The following is a 22,747-nucleotide window of genomic DNA, read 5'->3' as shown; positions in this document are numbered from 1 at the left end:
TGAGACAGAGAGAGACAGAGCATGAACGGGGGAGGGTCAGAGAGAGGGAGACACAGAATCTGAAACGGGCTCCAGGCTCTGAGCCGTCAGTCCAGAGCCTGACGCGGGGCTCGAACTCACGGACCGCGAGATCGTGACCTGAGCCGAAGTCGGCCGCTTCACCGACTGAGCCACCCAGGCGCCCCAATAAAAACCCATTTAAAGGATGAAAGGAGGATAGAAACCCTTGAAGATAGATCTCTTGGGATAAATAGTTCCAAGTTGGAGGTCACGTTGGAACAGCTGGACCCCCATGTCTCTTTCTAATGCTTCTGATGCTTTCCATGTTCAAGAGTTGCTCCTGGGGTCAAAATTCTGGAAGGGGGAAGAACTGAACTTATATCATATTTGTTCAAAGTGTAGCTGTTTCAGCTGGATTTAGAATGTCATTTACCTGCTTCCAAAATGACAGTTGTAGGCTCCTAAAAGTCACCCGAGAATTTGGTAGCCAAATTGAACTGTATTTTCTCTGCCTTGTTCACACCCACGGAGGACACAGTGAATAAAGGCTGAAAACTAAACTACCCAAAACAGGATTCATTCTGAACAGACATCAATTCTTTCATTAATAAATCTGTGTGATATTCACAAGGTAATTAATCCAGTGTGGGAGTTGATCTTACCCGAATCTATTGGAGCAAATGCGAGTAGATTTCCTAACTTATAATGAAATCACAGAACAATTTTGAATCTCAAATCCAGGAGAGGATGTTTTAAAGAGACCAGTTACCAATTACCAGCGACTGATGTCATTTCTTCGGATGGTGGTGAGGCTTTGTCCCTGAATGGGCAAGAGGACACTGAAATATGGCACTTCTTTTTTTTTTTTTTTTTTTTTTCCCCCATGCATCAGGAACACTCACCAATAAATTAAAACGCCTGAATGTCAGTTCTGGTGTCACCACAACCCACCTAGGTAACGTTGGCCAATCATCTAATGCCTTCGCATTTCTAAAAACAAAAGATTTGTCTTTTTTTCTAGCTATGTGACATCGAGAAGTCCCAAGAGGGCAGCGATGGGAGAGCCAGAGTCTGGCTCTGCAGAACTGGAGAGTGAGTGTAGAGGGTCCTGGAGACACGGGGATCCTCAGAGCTAGACGGCTGTCCCTGCTGTCTGGAACTAGGTCAAAGGGCCCCTCCTTAGCGAGCATCTGATCGGCCTGGTGGGAATGTTGAGGTGGGTCTGAATAAGAGCCTCCAGCTTCCCCCACAGCACCTGTGCAGCCGGCCCAGCTTGGGTGAGGCCCAGACTGTGGGTGGTACTTTCTCACAGACCCATCAGTCCTGTTCTGGCCTGGGCTCCTTGGCCAGCCACATTCCAGAAGGCTGTAAGTTAGTCTGCTTCTCTGCTCCACTCTAAGGAGCTAATGTAGGGGTAAAGAAATATATGACTTTAAATAAGGTGTTTTTTCTGATACGTGAACACATTCTTTCTCGAAACGACAGCAAATCTACCCTTCCGGCCCGTTCAAATAATAGTAAGGTAAGGAGGGGTTCGCGTGACCACACAGTACAACAAACTGGGACATTTAGCTCATGCAAATAACTAGGCTGCAACTCAGTCTAGTTATTGCAGACGATTTAATTACCAAGTATCCATCTGATTCATCTCCTGGCAATTAGCCAGTGGTTACGACCCCACATGAAACTTTTTTCACGTGTCTATTTAATGGAGCCACATTAAAAAAGGGTCTAAACGTGGAAGATGCATTTTCTTCCAACCAATGATCTCACTCATCACTAAAAAAAAGAGGGAATGTCCTGTAATTTTCTGACATGTTAAATAGAACTCCTTATAAGCTACACTGATCTTCAATAAAAGGACTGATCATTGAAACCCTAGAAGGTGGCTATCGAAACTTGTAATGCGTTCTGCAGACTGGATTCCACCCTTGGAAGAGAGATTGAAAACTAGGGGAGAAAGGGGGGGGGGGCAGCTGGGTGGCGCAGTCACTTAAGCGTCCAACTTTGGCTGGGGTCATGATCTCGCGGTTCGTGGGTTCGAGCCCCATGTCAGGCTCTGTGCTGACAGCTCAGAGCCTGGAGCCTGCTTCAGATTCTGTCTCTGTCTCTCTCTGCCCCTGTCCCCACCCCTCTCTCTCTCAAAAATAAATAAACCTTAAAAAAAAAACTAGGAATAAAAGAAAAATGATCTTCCCTATGGTTCTTATTTCCTGATGATGAAGAACAGGGGTTTTATGGGCTGTATCACGTGCACATAATTCCAGGTTGCATCAAAGAAAGTTCCCCACACCTAGAAGGTGAGGATTGGTGAGTTTGAGCCTTGTGAGCGGTAGGAGGAGCCTGGTGGCATTGGGACATCCTGGGCCACGTTTCCAGTCTACTTGGTGCTGTTTCCTTCCTATCAACCAAGCTTGTTGAATTTGTCTCAGAATTTGGGGGAAGCGTCCAAATGGGACATTCAGGAAACAGTGTTTAAACCTATAGATCCTTCTGACATTAGAACCGGTTGCTCTATCGCCGGGAAAAAACACACATGCAGATGTTGGATCATGTCAAAACTCTTGTCAAGAGTGTGGATTGTCTCACACAGGACGGAGATGTGGCTTCTGATTGTGGTGGCATATGTGTTCCAAAGAAATGTGAATTCGGGAGGTATGCCGACTAAAGCAGCGGACCCAGAAGCATTCATGAATATTGTAAGTTGGGATTTTCCACGCTTGGGGGGAAATGACGCGGCTCCCACGTTAACTTTTGCATTGTGCATTATCTGCATTATATATTATATTTATGTGTGGTCGTGGCTTTTGCTGGCAGAGCGTAATCATGGATCTGCACACGGTACTGGGAAGAAAGCCAACACGGGTGTGAGTAAGCCTGCATTCTCCTTGAACAAATTCAGTGAATTTGGGCGAGTGGCTTAATCCTTTTGCTTCGAGCACAACTTAACTCTTTCCTGGATTCTTCGGCTCATTCTAGGAGCAGAGAAACCACTGTGGTATCTTGAGCCACACCCAGACCCTTGATTGTTGTGGATCAGAAGGGTCTCGCTTCTCACTCCTTACTGTCAGGACACCTGCTTCTAGTCACATCCTGTGCCCGTTCTGGTCTATTCTCCTTACCCTCTTTTGGATTGGTCACTCGGTTGGCTGGCAATAAGAGGGCCCGGAGGAAATCTAGAGAGGGATAGAACTCATGAACGGCGTGACGACTTTTTAAGCATCCCAGAGAAGTTTTCAGCTCACTTTCGAGCTCTTAGTTGAGCTCAGCAGCGCCCCTCATCAAGTTGTGCGTATCCCGTCGCAGATACTGTCATGAAAAGGGCAGAGGGGCCGTGTCCTCCTCACTGCCCCCCTGCAGTACGTAAGATCATCTCCGTATTTCAAATCAAGAAACAGAATAAAGAGGCTATGAGGAGCATCCGTTGGGCCACACCACTGGCAGGTAGCATACCTTCAACTTCAGTCCAGGCCTGCCCGAACACAAGCCTCATCACTCTAACCACTGCACAGTGAACCCTCCCAGGTGGGGAGAGGCTCCCTCCTGCCTCCTGGCCCGGCGAAGGTCCCACACACATTCCTCTGAGTAATTAGAGGGAATCTCTCTAGCCAAAGACAGAGCCGGTCTCCCTGGCCTCACCCACTGGGTGTGCCCAGCGCCGGGCGCCCTTGGGACCTTAGGAGCCCTAATACTAAAATCCATTGAACCTGACTCTGCCATTGAGAGTTCATGCATGGAGAGGCAAAGTAAAGTAGGAAATTCATATAACTACTGGTTTTGATTCAAAGAAATGAAATACAAGCTGTTCGGAGTCTGAACGGATTTGATTCCGTATACTGATTTACACGGATATAATCTCTCCTATGTTTTGGCAGACAGCTGGCTTCATGCATGTGGTTTTCTAGCTGGTGTTAACTGAGCACCTATTAGGCCCTTGATACGTGCTAATCACTAGGTTACAGAGATCTAAGGATACCAAAAGACCCTAGTTCATGGAGCTATACCGTCCAGCAGGGAAAATAGACACTCAATTGTTAATGACAAGAGCAGTGAAATCAAAGAAGAAAACATAAAATAGGGGGACCCAATCCAGAAATTCAGGAAGTTTTTTTCTGAAAAAAGGTCTCTTAACCTCACGTCTGCAAAATGAATAGTAGTTACTTGAGAGGGTGGGCGTGATGTTTAGTTACAGTAGTCGCTAATGTGCATTAAACACCTACTATGTGCCAGGTAATCTAGTGAGTGTTATATGTGCATTATCTCTTCACATTCCTTGCAAGAACCCCATGGAGTATAAACCATGGGCATACCTCATTTATAGGTTTATAAATTGAGGAACAAGGACAAGTTAACTAATTTTCCCAAGATCGTACAGCTAGTTTGTGTATCAGTGTTCAAACCAGGATTGAAAGCCAAGCAGTGGGACCTCAGGGACTTTCTCTCCACTACTAGGCTTTTCCTCAGGTACTACGCTGGGCATTTCAGTCCCGGCTTTCTCCTCTATCGGTCCTTTAAACGCAGCAGCTGATAGAAATAATCCCCTCCTCTGGGTGATGACAGTGGGTAGGAATAGTGAAGATACGGAGGAGATTTCTGAAGCCTCGTATTTCACAAAGACCTTCTACATGTGATAACTGTGTGGAGTAGGGGTCCTTAAACAGGGGTCCATACACAGGCAACAAGAAATCAGGAACTCCTGAAAGTATACACAAAAACGTGTTTGTGTGTCCATGTGTGTATTCCTTTTTATAGTTCTCCTCGAATTCACCGAGGGATCCTTGACCTAAAAATGTTAAGAACTGCTGTTCTTGAGTCTGTGGTTTTTATTGTATTGCATTTATTGTATTTATTGTATTGTATTTTGAAAAGCATGAGCAGGGGAGGGGCAGAGAGAGAGGGAGAGAGAATCTTAAGCAGTCTCGCACCCAGAGCAGAGCCCGACCGAGGTCTCAATCCCGTGACCCTGGGGTCATGACCTGAGCTGAAACCAAGAGTTAGATGCTCAACTGGATGAGCCACCTAGGTGTCCCGAGTCTGTGGTTTTTAGATCTGAAGAGAACCTTAGGAAATTCCGTGGTCTAAGGGTTCTCATAAGCTCTCCTGGGACAGATGCCCGCATTGACTGCATTAGAATTACCTGATCCCTAACCTGAAGTGGGCCCAGATATCTGTACATTTAAGTGCCCCAGATAATTCTGATGTCCACTCAGGCTTTGGAATCAGTATTCTGGTCTAGTGGTTCTTAAACATTAGGGTGAATCAGAACTTCCGAAAGAGCTCGTTAAACCACAAATCCCTCCCAGTTCCCAATTCAATAGTTGTGGAGGGAAACGGATCACTTGTAACTCTAACAAGTGCCCAAGTGATACTGATGCTTTGGGTCCAGGGCCCACACTTTGAGAACCATTGTTCTGGTCCGTTCTCCACATTAAAGGCAAAGAAAGCTGGCGTTAGTGTTGGTGGCTAGTTTTTCTAAGGTAACATGCTTAACTAGGGAACAGAAGGGACGTCTTGTCCACATCTTCCAGGTCAAAGAATCTACTTACTACTTTTGAACTATTGAGAGTATAGCCATACAGAACTGAACTCAAAAGACACTGTGCTTTTTCCTTAGAGTGAAATCATCCAACATCAAGGCTATCCCTGGGAAGAGTATGAAGTCGTGACAGAAGATGGGTATATCCTTTCTGTTAACAGAATTCCTCAAGGCCTAACGAAACTTAAGAAGACAGGTATGATTCACCCCATGCCCCTCCAATATGGCAGCCTTCCCTACAGTAATGACTTCCTTGTGATTTGGGTGTGTAGAGGGGAGTCTGTGTTCTTGTTACAGACTGCAGCCCATTGTTCGGGTCAAAAGATAGCTTCACTACCCCCCATAATCTCCATCACAACCACCCCATTAATCCAAATATCTCCAATTATCCCAAAGAAACATAGTGGTTGCTTAAAAAACAAAAACAAAAACAAAAAAACCTTCCAGGAAGGTCCATTTCTTGACCCCTTCTAGCATATAACCCATCCCCAAACTCCTTTTATATAGACGTTCTAGAATATTCACTGACAGTCTCTTGACCAGACCACACCAGGCCCTGCTCATGAAGAATGCAAATTTCAATATGGCATCTCACACCCACCCCTGCACACTCTATTCCCCATCCGAACAGCACTGTAAGTATTTGAGATATTGCCCAACTTCTCACCAAAATTTTTTAAAAATCAGGCAACACGTGTACATTTAAAATTTGTTAGACCTCTCTACAATTCATATAATCCCATTCTTTGTATATGGGATTTTCAGCTCATGCTGGTTTTTAAAAAATTCGCGTTCCTTACCAATGAAAGTGTGCCCACCCTCTATCTCCATTTGGCTCTGTTCCTTTGAATACTCTAGCTCTACGTGTGTAACAGCAACTACACTATTTGTGATGAGTACAGATAATATAATTTCATATTGTGTTCTTTCTAAACGCCAGGTACGAGGCTACGGGTTTTATTTGCATTCGTCTCATTTAACTTTCACAATACTCCTAAGAAACTGCCACTCACAGAGGTTAAGTAACTTGTCCAGAAAGCCTGTGCTAGCACTTGCTAGAATGTTGCAAAACCCACACGCAAATCAAGATCTGTCTGCCGCTCTAGCCCACGTTCTTAACTAGAACCAGGGAAGGCTGGGTGAATGCTATGGTCTTCGGTGTGAACAGGCTTTAGGGTTCTGTTTTATTGCAACTTACGCTTGGGCAGCTTTTTGAAAACCAACTTGTTTTATGCCAGCTGCACAACCCTGCCTGATATATCTTCAGCATGCCCCAACCTCGGTGCCTTTGAACTTAACCGTGCTCCCTCTGGACCGCTAATTCATCAGATAGTACACAGTCTGCCCGAGCCTTCATTCAGGTCCTCTCAATCACCTTCTTTCCCTAACCACCCTTTTCAAAATAGCAGCCCTTTGCCACCTAGCAGGCTCTCGCCGCTTTATCGTGCTTCCTTTTCCCTACAGCACCTGTCACCTGGTGGGATAGATATTTACTTATTCACGATCTGTCTCCCCCAACCAGAATGTAAACTCATCGGGAACTGGGACTTTATTCTGTTGAAGGCTACACAGCCAGTGCCTAAAAGAGTGCCACACACGTTCTAGATGCCAATAAACATACGTGGACGGAGTGAATGAATTTTAATGAATTTTATACAAATAAACAAGTAGCCGGGAGTTGCAGAAAGAACTTCTCACCAAGCCCCGCTAATCCTAGGACGTAAACCAGGCACAGCTCTTCTGAGCGATCGAGTGACTGTGGCAGTTCCTAAGCTCACGAATCACCTGCAGCCCCCATTCATGAATGGAACTTGTTTCCTCACATCCTGTTTACTTAGACTGTTCACTCGTCACACGCGAGTTTGGAGTTCAGTGTATCCACCTGCCTTTTGGGTCGTTGATGCAGAATACTCCCCTCTCGTGGCCAGTGTTGTTTCTGCAGCTTCTATTGGCCTCTTCGAGCAGAAAATCCCCTAGGAGGCTAGGTGGTATCCTGATCGCCTTCACTAAAAATGTTCTTTTATCTCATCACAGCACATTTCTCAAAAGGTAGGAAATTAAATGATGTTATTACCTACTGCAAATCCCATATTACAATTATGTCAGTTATACCAAAGTCCTTTATGTTTGCTTTTATCCCTGGTCAGTAATCTAATCCAGGGTCGTATGCCACAGTTAGATGTCATGTTTTGTGGGGGTTTTTTTGGGGGGGGGGGTTCTCCTTTATAAACTGAACCAATTTCTCAGGTTTTGTCTCTTTGCCTTTGACATTTTTAAAAAGCGTTTTGGACAGTTATTACAGAACGCTCTCCAATTTGTTTTGTCTGGTGTTTCTTCATGATGTGATGCAGGTTATACATTTTGGCGGGAATGCCACAGAAGCAGAGGTGTGCCCTCAATGTGTCATATTTTGGAGCACATGATAACGGCTTGTCCCGATACCAGTGATATTCGCTTTATTAAAAAATATTCTTCTTTTCTCCCCAGCTTTATGGATGCATAATTGACAAAATTGTATATGTTTAAAGTGCACAGTGTGATGGTTTGCTCTGATACATTATGCACTGATCGCCACAAGCAGGTTAATTAGCAAGCACATCCATCACCTCCAAGAGTTACCATTTTATTTTACTTATGTTTTTTTTTGTAGTGAGAATGCTTAAGATCTATTCTGTTAGCAAATGCAATATTATTAGCTTGATATTACCTATTATTGATAATATTATTGATATGACCTATTACCTATTGATAATATTATTGACATTATCTATTATTACCTTCATATTAATATTACAATTAATATTATAGCCACCCTGCTATACATTAGCTACCCAGGAATTGTTCATTTTATAGATGAAGACTTGTACCCTTTAACCAATATTAGCCCATTTCCCCCACCCCTCAGTCCCTGGTAACCACTGTTGTATTCTTTGTTTCTAGGAGTTCAACTCTTTTTTTTTTTAGATGCCACATATATGTGAGATTATACAGTATGTCTTTCCCTGCCTGACTTATTTTGCTTAGCATAATGTCCTCCAGTTTCATCCATGTTTGTCACAAATGGCTAAATTATACACACACACACACACACACACACACAGACACCACATCTTTATGCATTCCTCAGTCAACAGATACTTAGGTTGTTTCCAATCTTTTAATGCTGCAATGGACATGAAAATGTAGATATCTCTTTGAGATTGCACTGGTTTTATTTCCTTTGAACATATGCCCAGAAGTGTAGTTGCTGGTTTATCTGGTAGTTCTATTTTTAATCTGTTGAGGAACCTCCATATTGTTTTCCCTAATGGCGGTAGCAATTTATGTTACCACGCAAGTGTACAAGGGTTCCCTTTTCTCCCATATTCTCAACGTCCTGGTTACTCCTTCTTTTCTATAACGGCCATTCGAACAGTTGTGAGGTGATAGCTCATTGTGGTTTTGATTTGCATTTCCCTGACGATGAGTGATGTTGAGCACCTTTTCATGTGCTTGTTGAACATTCGTATGTCGCCTTTGGCAAAATGCCCTTTCAGATCATTTGCCCATTTTTCAATCAGATTGGCTTTTTTTTGCTATTGAGCAGTACGAGTTCTTTTTATTCAGGAATATTAACTGCTTATCAGATACATGGTTTGCAAATATTAGCTCCCATTCTGTGAGTTGTCTTTTCACTATGAGAGCGTTTCCTTTGCTCTGCAGGGGATCTTTAGTTTGACTCAGTCGCACTTGTTCATTTTTGGTTTTGTTGCTTGCAATTTTGGTGTCTTATCCAAAAACATCAGCGCCAAGACTAATGTCAAGGAGATTTGTCCCTATGTTTAGTTCCAGGCATTTTATGGTTTCAGGCTTCACATTTAAGTCTTAATACATTTTGAGTTAACGTTTGTGAATGGCGTACATGACTGGTCCTGTTCCCTTTAGCGATATTAACTTTATAACAATTTTGTTAAGGTAGAGTCTGTCAGGTTTTCTACTCTAAATCCAACATTTTCCCCTTTGTAACTAACAAATAATTTTTGAGGAGATACTTTCAGATCATGTAAATATACTATATCTCTCTGAACTTTTACCCACTGATTTTAGCATCCAATGATTTTATAAGGCCATCAATCTTTCCATATGTATTGATATTTCACTGTAAGTAAGAGCTTTTCTTTCCCTCTCTAATTATTTGTTTATTCTTTTATTGATGGGTATCACTATAGTCTTATGCATTCTTAATGTATTCACTGGGATATAACTTATTGCTATCATTATTTATTTTGAGTCTCAAATGTTCCCATATTTGAGAAGTGGGAACTTCTTCAAGCTGGCTAATGAATCCTTTTGACATGAAGGGCCCGTAATCATTAAACCATTACATATATGGTATATGCGAAACATACATCTATATATAACTTTATAATAATACATTATATACATTTAAAAGTATATGATAGATAATTATATTTGTCATTACATAATTATCTTAATCATGATACTATACTGCCTCCAGGACACTTCCAATGTCCTCTGTGGTGCCCAGACACATCTAGTGATAGTAAAAACTACACAAAGACCACAATGGACGCTGAACTTTATTGATCTCTTCTCTATGCCCGGCATGGCCCCATCTGCCCCTTGTGCACTATTTTACTTAATCATAACAAAAATCCTTCTCTTCTGATGAGGAAATCAAGAAGCAGAGAGGTTGAGTGACCAACCAACACAATCCATCTAGCAAGCAGCTAAATCAAAATTTGAACACAGGTCCTTTGACCTTGAAAGCCCTTACACCCTAGAGGGTAACAAGAAAGGTGGAGAACATTTCACGCGGCTGAAATTCTCTCCCGTGTAGGTTCCAGGCCTGTGGTGTTCCTGCAGCATGGCCTGCTTGGAGACGCCAGCAACTGGATTTCCAACCTTCCCAACAACAGCCTGGGCTTCATTCTGGCCGATGCTGGTTTTGACGTGTGGCTGGGGAACAGCCGGGGAAACACCTGGTCTCGGAAACACAAGACCCTCTCCATTGACCAAGATGAGTTCTGGGCTTTCAGGTATACGACAGTGTTGAGAGTGGAGGCGGACATGGATGTCTTTGGGAGAACTGGATAAAGAATATGGCTTCTAGCATTTGGATAATTTACCTTGGTTGGCTCATCAATATCCTAACGTGATGTCCCTCAATTGTTTTAATTTCACTAGGGGTTCTTTGGGGGGAGGAGTGGGGAAGATCGGGTTTCCCAAGTAGAAGGTGGGTCTGGCTAAAAGGACGAAAATGGTGGTTGGTGTCAAGTGGTTGAGACTGGGGGGAGAGAAGATGTAGGTCCATTTCCTTGTAGATGCACATCCTGGGGCTAACTCCCCCCTGAGTAATGACAAGGACTGATACCCAGAAAGTGATGAGATCAGGCAACATTAAAGACATAAGGGAAACTCGGGATGCCTGGGTGGCTTAGTCCGTTAAGTATCCAACTCTTTGTTTCAGTTCAGGTCATGATCTCACAGTTCGTGAGTTCGAGCCCCGCACTGGTTCTGTGCTGACAGCACGGAGCCTGCTTGGGATTCTTCCTCTCCTTCTCTCTATGCTTCTCCCCACTCATGCTCTCTCGCTCTCTCTCTCTCTCTCTCTCAAAGGAAAAAAAGAAAGATATGAGGGAAATCATGAAGTCTTAGGGACCATCTATTTAACTAATACATATCTCACACTCTTACGAAAGGTTTTTAATGTTTTTATTTAAAGTACCTATTGGCATTCAACCTGCTCTTTATCCATGTGATCAGAGAAGGGGCCCGCAGCATTTTCAATCCTTTCCATACAAATGAATCTGCATGGCCCTGTGCTATTCTACTAACTGTGTAACAGGACACCTCCACTGGGAGGTAAGTCATGTGTTCAGTAAACATCCACGGAAGATGATTACCGCTCTGCGATCACATCTGGAGAAAACAGCAGTGTGCAAATAGCTGGTGGCCCCAGAGGCCCCCATGTGTCCCGGGTGTGAAACAAGTCCACTCTGAGGGTTGTGAGGGGCACAGTAACAGGCCGGTGGGGATGACGCCTCGGGGGCTTGTTTGTGAACCCCGGGGCTGCTTTTGTCGTTTCTGATTATAATTTTTCATGTAACTTTGTCTTTTCCCCCCTTATAGTTATGATGAGATGGCTAGGTTTGACCTTCCTGCAGTCATAAACTTTATTTTGCAGAAAACCGGCCAGGAAAAGATCTATTATGTCGGCTATTCACAGGGCACTACCATGGGTAGGTTCGAAGGAAAGCAGGTTTGTACAGTCAGAAATGCGGGCATACGGTGCGCGTGGCTATGCCTGGGATCTGTCATCCGACCTGCGTCTCAAAACTGACCCCATCCTCTTCCCACTCCGAAGGCTGTGGGAAACCAGGGATTGAGCTGAGAGAAGCTTGTGGTGTGGTAGAAGGAGCGAGGGCTTTCGAGGCGGACAGATGTGGAATTAGATCACATCTGGCTCTGGAGCCTCGTAGCTGAATGTCCTTGAGCCGATATTCCAGCCCCTCGGGTCTCGGTTTCCTCATCTGTAAGATGGTGATAATCACTCCTTCTTAGCAGAGTTACAGGTAGTTTGGACCATTCAATGGTAATGTATACAAGGTCTGGGAAGGTAGGGATTTCGTCTCAGAGCCGTTTCTGGCCCAGAGCGTACCTGCAACTCAATACGCAGCAAGCATTGTCGTCCCGCTACGGACAGCAGTGATGGGGGATTTTATCCAGGTCTTTTTCCTTTCCTTCGAAGGACAACGCCTGGAATTTTGTGCCGTTGTCCTTTTGCATTTGCTGCACTTGTGAGACACCGTAACGCACGGCCCCTGCGGGATACAGGTCATCTACTGGGGAGACGGGAGTGCAGTCTGCGGCCTCCCGCCTCGTCTCAGACCGAAACCAGTAGGAAAAGTGTGTTTGGCTTAGGTCGGGACAAGGGGAGAGCAGGAGGGGCCCAGCACAGGCCGTGAGGGGAAGGCTGTCCCGGGAGGGCTGAGAGAGCTCTGCCTTCACCCCAAGCCAAACCCAAAGGTGACGGCCAGGGTATGGGGTTCTGAGAAGGCAGGTAAGCGCACCTCCTGGAATTCGGGGCAGGTGTTCAGTGGGCTTCTTTTTATTTGGTGCTCTCTGGCCAATGAAGAGTCTGACTTCCACATTTTCTCCTCTGGATTTTTCAACAACCTTAACCGGCTGCGGTGACGCTCCCGTCTCCCCACACACTTCCCAGAAAGAAAGTTGGGGGGTTAGTGCCTGCCCTTGCTCTAATGTCCAGAGGCCCTTGAGATTTTCTCTTCTCTACACTCAAATTGTCCAGCGTGACATTAAGACCAAGGTGCTACTGATGAGGCCAAATGCTATTTCGAGAAGAAAAAGGGGGCCAAAAAAGCACAGGACTCTTCTAGTGGTCAACCATGGAACTGTTCCTACGGAAAACTTGTACTTGATTTGCAGAAAGAGAAGTATCGCTGGGGGGAGTTAGCGGGAGTTCTCAAACTTGACATTCGAGGGAGTTCAGAGAGGGTCACAGTGAAGCTGGACTACAGTTTAATGGCATTCCGGCTCCGTCCTGCGATAGGACCTACAGCTGGGAGGGCAAAAGCTATGAGTGAGTTACTCTTGAACCTTCCTTGGCCTGTGGCTGGCAAACCTAATCACAGGGAGGGAGAAGTTGAGAAGGAAGTGCTCTTCGTGAATACTCACCTTCTGGGAACGGGAAGAAGTCACATGATACTGGTTTCCGTCTGCCCTGCCCCCTACCTCTCAAGCTGCAAATATCTGAGTGCACAGAGTATTTCAAACTCAATGACCTTGGCCTGGCTTTAAAAGCCCCCTTTTTCTCCCCAAGGCTCCACAGAGATCTCCCCTACACGGTGGTAATTTGGACTGTTTCATAGATACCGAAACTGAGGCACGGACTGGGTAGCCAGGGTCCCAGACCTAGTCTACGACAAAAATAAGAGTTGAAACCCAGTTCACGAGACAACTTAGATTACATTACAGTTTGGGCTCCAGAAAAGGTAGGAGTCAAGGAGGCCAGCGTAAACCCTGCTCTCCCAACACCGATTACATTACGGAACATGCTCGTTACCAATAAACAAGGTGATTTCTCTAACGCTCAACCTCTTTCACCATAAAGCAGAGATTTGCCTCAATACCTCCCTCGCAAGAGTCAGAATTAAATGAAGGAAGAGCTACAAAGGTCCCCTGAAAACTGTCTAGCACACAGTTACTTCCCTCTACATATATATGTTCTCAGAGTCCGTACTATTAGACTCAATAGGTCCATTCGGTAATGTAATGAGAACCTACTAGTTGGAAAGTATTTGCAAGATGTCTTAGGGGACACAGAGGTGTTTTGGTGGCTGGTGTTTTCCCCTTTTAAGGAGCTTGTATTTCCCTGGGACGGTTAAGACACCATCGCACGGAGTTCCTGAAATAACTTGACCAGAGTGAAATCAGTATTTTATGGGTTTTAGGAGATCCAATATCCACACTGACGTATCTCTTCTTTTGTAGGCTTTATTGCTTTTTCCACCATGCCAGAACTGGCTCAGAAAATCAAAATATATTTTGCTTTAGCACCCATAGCCACTGTCAAACACGCCAAAAGTCCTGGCACCAAATTTTTGCTGCTGCCGGATATGATGATCAAGGTATGTGAGTCCTCAGAGAACTTCCTGTCTGTGTAGAAGAGTCTCCAACCCAATTTGCCACGACACACAGAATATAAAATCGACATAATGATCTTTCGACTTTATGACGGCGCGAAAGCATTCACCAGAAACCATACTTTGAATTCTGAATGTTGATCTCTTCCTGGGCTAGTGACATTTGGTACGATCCTTTCTCGGCAGCCACAGCTCCTGGGCAACCACAGGGTCACGAGGGTCAACGAATGATACACTTACCACCCTTCTGTCCCCACACAGCCACTTTTGTCACTTTCGGCGCAGTACCCAATAATTTACACTTTATTGTAAAATGGGTGCTGGGGCGCCTGGGTGGCTCAGTCAGTTAAGCGTCCGACTCTTGATTTCCACTCAGGTCTTGATCTCACGGTTCATGGGTTTGAGCCACACATAGGGCTCCATGTGGACAGTGTGGAGCCTGCTTGGGATTCTCTCTCTCTCTCTCTCTCTCTCTCTCTCTCTCAAAATAAATACATAAATATTTTTAAATCTCCTTTAAAATAAATAGATAAATAAAATAGACTTTGTGTTAGGTGACTTTGCCCAACTGTAGGCTAATGTAGGCGTTCTGATCATGTTTAAGGTCTGCTAGGCTGAGCTATGATGTCAGTAGGTTAAGTGTATTAAGTGCATTGTTGACTTTGGATATTTTAAGCTTATGATGAGGTATTATTGGGGACATAACTCCATCATAATTTGAGGAAGATCTGTATGCTTTTAAATTAGACTCACTTCTTTTGAACTCTAATGTAATAACTACTACCCCATTTCATATTTTTACAGGGGCTGTTTGGCAAAAAAGAATTTCTGTACCAGACCAGATTCTTCAGACAGTTTGTTATTTACCTGTGTGGTCAGATGATTATTGATCAGATTTGTAGCAACGTCATGTTACTTCTGGGAGGATTTAATGCCAACAATATGAACATGGTAAGTGGGAGCCTAATAAATCCTGTTTCCACTAGGAGTGATCGGTCTCAGTCCCTGAAAGTGAGCTACTACAGGGCAGGCTTAGAGAAATGACATGCACCAACTAATTCGGTTTTCTTCAGATCATACTAACACGCAGAAAATACTTCACCACGGGCTGAGTCAAGGTTGACGTAAGGGCGTTGCTAGATATTAACTTCGTAGATTATGGATGGAACAGGTGTGAGAGCAGCTCTACTGCGGTGAGTTAACTGCCAGACATCACACACCTCTTCTCTCTCCATAGGTCCTTCCAGTTTGTAGTTTAAGGGGACGTCTCGGAATCTCAGTTCAGCTTAGGCATAGGCACCGTTGGTGGGGTCGCTGGCGGGCTTCCTCAGAAAGCACCATCTGAGTTGGAGATTAGTGTGCAGAATGATTTGGAGTGAGACCCTTGGGATGGCACCCAGGGCAAGGAAGGAAGCAGGATTCAGTAGACTGAAAGCGTCAAGTCGCTATGGGGTCTCCGTGGGAACCTCGGTTGATGTGAATATCAGATGACCCTTCCAAGCTGTCCCAAGTCGGAGTGAAGGGGTTGGTCTTTATAATCCCGCTTCAACCCGTCACTTACTACAGATGTCACCGGGGGAGACGTTGGGCAGGACAGCTCTCTGCAACTGGGACGACCCCCCCCTCAACTCCAAGGAAGTCCAACAGTCTGCCAGCCACGCTCCCAGCAGCCGGGGGCATACGTCTTTCACTCCTAAAGATTTTTTTCCTTTTTTTATTAATAATATGATTAATAGCTACCATTTATTATATGCCAGGCTAAGTGATTCCCTATAACAACCCTATGAGACAGGTATTATCAATACGTCCATTTATAGACTAGTATCCTGAGACTTAATGCATTAAATACCTAAAGAATTAAATAAATAAATAAATAAATAAATAATGCATTAAAGAACTCCCAAATTGAATGACAGAGGTGGGATTTGAATACAGACCCAGTTCTAGAGCCCTCATGCGTAATTATCTTAGTCAAGCTTTTAGAAGAAGTCAGATGTCTAAAGAGAAGCTGTTCTCAGATGAGAAAATACAGGTGCCTGAGAATACATTTAGTGGCATTTTTAAAATTTAGGTGCATGTGTATATGTCTGTTTCGTAGATAATTGCTGCTAAACTAACGATAGTCCCATGTCTTACTCTGACCCCCTGGAGATGTGGTCTTGTCAAGGTGCACATCTCGTGAGTTTTCCCACGCCCCACAAACCACTCGTGCTTTGTTACAGAGCCGAGCAAACGTGTATGTGGCGCATACGCCCGCCGGGACGTCTGTGCAAAATATCCTACACTGGAGCCAGGTAGGAACGTCGCCTTGGCTGAGGGTCTTTGTGCGTTTTGTCTGCAGTAGTCGAAGGATGTCCCTTTGACTGCGCAAGTGGTAATTCACATGTATTCCAACAGGAAACGTGATCCTGTCAATGCTGTTTCCACTGTGGATTTAATCTAGAGCAGTGAATCTTTTCAGGAGATGGGAGGGAAGATGGGAGGGAGACGGCTCAAGGAATCTTGGGTGGACCTTAAGAATGTGACTTCAGGGACACCAGCGTGGTTCAGTCGGTTAAGCATCCGACTTCAGCGCAGGTCGTGAGCTGTGAGTTCGAGCCTGCTTCAGGTTCTGTCTCCCTCTCTCTGCCCCTCCCCTGCTCAAGCTCTCTCTCCCTCTCTCTCTCAAAAATAAATCAACACTAAAAAAAATTTTTTTGAAGAATGTGACTTCAGATGGTCCAAGAGAGACCTTTCTCTGTCCCTGGACATGTCACAGATGAGGCTGGAGATCACGTTTCCATTCTCTTTCTCGGCTTCTCCAGCAGCACAGTCAAGTGGTGATAATGTGAAGGCAGGACCTAAATACCCCAAGAAGTTTCACAGGAGTCCTTTGTGCTGCTGACTTCACCGACAGTCACAGACGGGAGGGTCCCGATCACCAGTCACATGTACTGTCTCATGTACATGAGACAACATGTACTGCCACAGGTGGATCTCGGATCGCTCAGAACTGATTCTCGGACCGTGTGGATGCTGATTAGCCTTTCACACGTGGAGAAGCACCACACCTAATATTGCTCGTTAGAGACGTACTGCAGAGTCTATATAGACCGGCTGTCGGAGGAAGGACGGAGATAAAGACAGAAAGCTAGAGCGTGGTTAACCTTAGATTCTCATCTACCGCAACTACCACTTCGTGGAACACGTAAATAAATAAAACTACGACTTTGTTGAACAAAAAATCCCAGAGGGATCCTACTGTAAGCAGAAAGTTTTAAGAATATGATGAGGACCTTTAAAAGCCATAAATCTGGGTCCTGTTTCTCCAAGGATTTAGAGCCTAGTCAGATTGTTCTTCTGAGGTCATTGGTGTGTGTGTGTGTGTGTGTGTGTGTGCGGGGCTGGGGGCGGTAGCGGGGCGGGAGAGAGACTTTATAGTCAAAAGCAAAGAAGAATTCTGACCTGGATTGTACCTCGGTCGCCTTCTCCGAGCACCACCCCACCGCGAGCGCTAGGGGGCGCTCTACCGCCGCAGTCGGCTGGTCCTGCGGGACAGCCATCTGCACACGGGCTGTTCTGGGCATGCACTTCCTGCAGTTGTAGGACAACGTGGCAAGTGCTTTCCGGGTTCGTTTTTCTCCCCGAGAGGGCCTTACTCTTGCCTTTACGCTTTCCCGGAAAGCATCCTAGCCCCGAATGGAAGAGCAGCCTCAGCCTTGGTTCTCCAGTTCCCTCCTGACTACAGACGGTGGTAGCAGATGCGTCCGGTGAGTTTGAAGGCCATGTCCATTTGTCTCCTTTTAGGCAGTGAACTCTGGGGAACTCCGGGCGTTTGACTGGGGGAGCGAGACCAAAAATCTGGAGAAAGGCAATCAGGTAAGAAAACCAAATGCGTCCTGTTTTGGCAATAAACGGGAGGGACGTGATCGTGGCAGGGTCTCTGTTTTGTTTTGTTCGTTTTGGTTTTGTTTTTGTTTCTTGTCAAGGCGGGAATAAAATATGAGAATTTGACCAGCAGCTAACAATTCGGGCTTGACTCCATTTGAAAAGAGAAGTTCAGGGGCACCTGGGTGGCTCGGTCAGTGAAGCATCAGACTCTTGATCTCAGCTCAAGTCTTGGTCTCAGGGCCGTGAGTGAACTCAAGCCCAGCGTTGTGCACCACTGGGTGTGAAGTCTACTTTAAAAAAAAAGAAACTAGAGAAGTTCACGGCTTAGCCAAGAGGCCTCCTGCTTTCATAACGGAGTAGCAGAACTTTCTCGATGAGCCTGCCTCCAGGAAGAAGGCACTTGGGCTTCTAAGGACCAAGACAGGGTAGATTTAGTGAAGGGAAGAGTGTCGCCTGTGGTGGTCAGTAGAAGGATCCTTTTAGGATCAAAAAATAAAAATAAAAAACAAAACCATGAATGAAAATGGCAGGGGTCAGGCTGCTTCATGGCCCATGAAAGAGCACTCAGTGCCCATGGGTCCTTCTCTTGCATGACCCTCTGTGTGGTCCTGGGCGAGCTGCTTTTGATTCTGGAGACCCCCATGTCTCCGTCTATAAAAGTTAGTGGACTCGATAACCCTTAAGAGTCCCGCTGGTCACACTTTTAATGAATCTATCGTTTGCAAGTGAAAAATAGGAAAGGTTATTGCATTACCTAAGAAAATGCACAGTCGGGGCGCCTGGGTGGCGCAGTCAGTGAAGCGTCCGACTTCAGCCAGGTCACGATCTCGCGGTCCGTGAGTTCGAGCCCCGCGTCGGGCTCTGGGCTGACGGCTCGGAGCCTGGAGCCCGTTTCCGATTCTGTGTCTCCCTCTCTCTCTGCCCCTCCCCCGTTCATGCTCTGTCTCTCTCTGTCCCAAAAATAAATTAAAAAACGTTGAAAAAAAAAAATGCACAGTCGAGGCTACAGGATAAAATTAACAGTTGTGGAAAGTCCAAAGGGACTAGGATACTCTTCTGAGCATGAAATCCCCACTGAAGATTATTGGTTGGCTTCTGTGTGAATGCAAACAAATACTGACCATGCAAACATAGAGCCAGAGGGAGCCCGATAGAGGCCAGCCTCTGAGGGTCTAGATGTAAAAAGCCGAGAAATGGGACAGACTGGGAGCGCCCTGACCAGCATATTATCCATCACAGCCATCAGCTACTTTTTATTAGGTCCTTCTTCACTGTTTCCTAAAACATGCCTTTGGAGAAAGCAGTCTAGCTTCAAGATAGTTTTATCAACGTAAATGTTTTACATTCTAGAGAAAGCAGCGTGTGCAACGTAGGCCCTAGAAATGGTCAGGGAAAGGAAAGGAAGACACGCGTGCCAAAAAGGTGTCGTAGAATCACAGCACCTTGGAGTTCGACCCGAATTCAGTTCAGTGTTCTCACACGTGAAAGAGAAAAATGCATTAATGGCACCATAGAATGCTCCAACCTTTTGTGTCGAAGTTAGGCTATAGAAGGTGGTTCCGATCACTCAATTCCTCTGTGTGTGTGTGAGCGCGGGGAGATCCCTCACCACCAACAAGCAGTTCTCCGGGCACCAGCTGGGGTCCTACAATTTAACTTCATTTGGGCACTACCTGGAGATGGCGTCAGATCAAGGGCTCGATTTGCTGAGCGTGCCCTCCAGCTAGATGCCAATCTCAAGCCCAGGTTGTTCCTGTGCTTCTGACCGACTAGCCATAAAGTGAAGATCTAACAACCCTCCCCTTGGGTTCTGTTAATTTGCCAGATTGGCTAGCAGAAACCAGACAGACGTTTAACTTACTAGATCACCCATTTATTACAAAAGACGGTGACCTAGGAATAGCCAGATGGAAAAGCTGTATAGGGCAAGGTTGCGGGCGAGGGGCAAAGAGCCTCCAGCTCTCTCCTAGCATGCCACTTTCCCCAAATCTCCACGTGTTCACCAGCTAGGAAGGTCCCCAACCATGTAGGATGTTTATAGAGGCTTCTTTACATAGGCAGGATTGATTCAATTATTGGCCACTGGAGATGGAACTCGTCTCCAGCCCCTCTCCCCTCCCTGGAGGTCTGGGGGCAGGACTGAAAGTTCCAGCCCTCACGTGCTTGTGTCCACTGGGGGGCCAGCCCCCATCTTTGGGCGAAGTCCAAAAGTCAGCTCATTAACTTCACAAGACACTTTGTTGGCTCTCATCACCTGGTAAACTCCAAGGGTTTTAGGAGCTCTGTGCCAGAAATGGGGATGGAAACCAAATATATATTTCTTATTCTAAATCACAGTCTCAGGCCAGAACTGTAAATTCTTAGAAAGCCCCAAAGAGTCAACCAGGACTGCCTGGGTTGACACCTTGGCTCCACAGTGGATTTCCTGAGAAGAAATGAGCCTCAGCTTCACTGTGGAGAGTTCTAGGTGCTTGATCATCCTCAGGGCTCGGACAGCCAGTATGATCTGGAAGCACGTCTTGACAAAGGAAAAGTGTCAGTTAGGACTCCTGGATACTTTTCTTCAGGTGATAGAAGACCGGAGCCGGGCTCTAATTGTTACCTCGCCTGGTTCAGACTACCTGCGTTCCAGTGCCATTGACTTCCCCAGGTTTTGAGCTTGGGTCTGCCTCAAGGGCTTTCTGTTATTCCAGAAAGTCTCTGTGAAGATTCCAAGGACTTCTCAGTGAGGCTCCAATCTCTTGCCTTTCTCTATAGAATCATATATATATATATATATATATATATATATATACATATTATTATGTGTATATTATATATATATGTATATATACATATATATGGATGGATGGATGTACATATGTATGTACATGTATGTACACATACATGTATGTACATACATATATGTATGCGCATATATGTGTACATGTATATGTGTGTGCATACATACATGTATGTACATATTATGTGTATATTATATACACACACATACATTATGTGTATATTATATATACACATACATATATACATACATACATATATTATACATATATATTATATATAATATATAATATACTATATAATATATATAATATATATTTATATTAGAACATTATATTTAAATTTATATATATAATAATTATATTGAAAATAATAATAATAGTAAATACATATATATATATAAAATTTCCCTCTAGTCTTGTGGAATTTCTGAAATCATCCTTTAAAAGGACAGGAACATTATCTTCCAAAGATAATGTGTGTGTTAAGTATTTATTAATAGGAAGAAAAGTAATGGAAAATTAATGCTTAAAGTGGAAGCCAACTTACATGGTTTCTCCCTTAACCTCCTAAGTTATTACAGGTGTCATCCCCATTTCCCAGATGAAGAAAGTGAGGCCCAGCAAGGTTAACCAACTGTGCCTTCAAGCAGGGGCTGAACAGAAATTCTTGATGAATTTCTGCTTGGCTGCGGGGGCCCGAGCACCTTTCTTCACAACACATGGCATATTTTTTTTTCAAAAGCTTATTTATTTATTTATTTTGAGAGAGAGAGGGAGAGCATGCGGGAGGGGCAGAGAGAGAAGGAGAAAGAGAATCCCAAGCGGGCCCCTGAGCCATCAGCCCAGAACCCAACTCTGGACTCAGTCTCAGGAACCATGAGATCATGACCTGAGTCGAAATCAAGAGTCAGACGCTCAACCGACCCAGCCCCCCAGGCGCCCCACACGTGGCATATTTTTATCGTTTATTTGAACTATAAATTGTGAGCTTGAAAACCCAAACATTACCTACGTTCCTTTTTTCTAGCCAACTCCTGTAAGGTACAAAGTTAGAGACATGACGGTCCCCACGGCGATGTGGACGGGGGGTCAGGACTGGCTTTCAAACCCAGAGGATGTGAAGACACTGCTGGCCGAGGTGACCAATCTCATCTACCATAAGAACATTCCTGAATGGGCACACGTGGACTTCATCTGGGGCTTGGACGCTCCTCACCGTGTGTACAATGAAATCATACACCTGATGAAGCAGGAAGAAACCAGCTTTTCCCAGGGAGTGTGTGGCATCCGATTGTGAAACCGTGGACACTGACAAGTCTCAGAAAAGCCTCGGGGAAGAGGGGAACCCTTAAATGGAGGATTTTAAGGATTTCCAGAATTGAAAACCCACCATATGAGTAGGAGGGGGGTGGAGAAGGGAGGACAGGGATATAGTACATATTCCTTGAGATTTCCTGTATTTGACACTAAAACTGACATTTAAATTTTTATCAGCTAATTAAAATGTCGATTGGGTGAACATAGGTTTCATGTGTCATATTCTACCATCCTGAAGGGTCGATTTTACCTGACCGCTGGAGGTTATCTAGGATTCTCTATGTCATTCAGAGAGAGCCCCTTAAAATGTTAATTTTTTTCTATAAGCCATCTATTGGGACCAGTCAAGTAAAATGACTGATCGGGACAGAGACAGAGGTCTTGAGTCTCTGGATTGTTGTAACTTTGACAAAATAAGCTGGACATTTTCACCTTATTGCTGTAGAGACATAATACTACTCCAGGAAGCTGAGCTGAAGGAAGAAAGAAAGAAAGAAAGAAAGAAAGAAAGAAAGAAAGAAAGAAAGAAAGAGAAAAGGGAGGGAATGAAGGAGAGAAGGAAAGAAGGAAGGAAA

General features: G+C 44.8%; 1 protein-coding gene across 2 annotated transcripts; it reads left to right on the top strand.

Moving 5' to 3' along the window:
• The first annotated feature begins 2,368 nt into the window (after positions 1-2,368).
• LIPM (lipase family member M) lies at positions 2,369-22,374 on the top strand. Of its 2 annotated transcripts, XM_058696275.1 has the most exons (9): positions 2,370-2,699; positions 5,615-5,732; positions 10,377-10,575; positions 11,669-11,778; positions 14,051-14,187; positions 15,007-15,153; positions 16,425-16,496; positions 17,989-18,060; positions 21,883-22,374. In XM_058696275.1, exons 1-9 carry the CDS (start codon positions 2,553-2,555, stop codon positions 22,150-22,152), a joined length of 1,272 nt encoding a protein of 423 aa, XP_058552258.1. In that variant the 5' UTR covers positions 2,370-2,552; the 3' UTR covers positions 22,153-22,374. The 2 variants fall into 2 exon arrangements, with proteins under 2 accessions (XP_058552259.1, XP_058552258.1); XM_058696276.1 differs by lacking the exon at positions 17,989-18,060 and having other exon boundaries at positions 2,369-2,699.
• Positions 22,375-22,747: the final 373 nt, after the last annotated feature.

Source organism: Neofelis nebulosa, chromosome 13 (genome assembly GCF_028018385.1).
Source record: "Neofelis nebulosa isolate mNeoNeb1 chromosome 13, mNeoNeb1.pri, whole genome shotgun sequence".
Classification (NCBI taxonomy): domain Eukaryota; kingdom Metazoa; phylum Chordata; class Mammalia; order Carnivora; family Felidae; genus Neofelis; species Neofelis nebulosa.
Note: the sequence above shows the minus strand (reverse complement) of the source record. Positions and strands in the feature narration are given on the sequence as shown.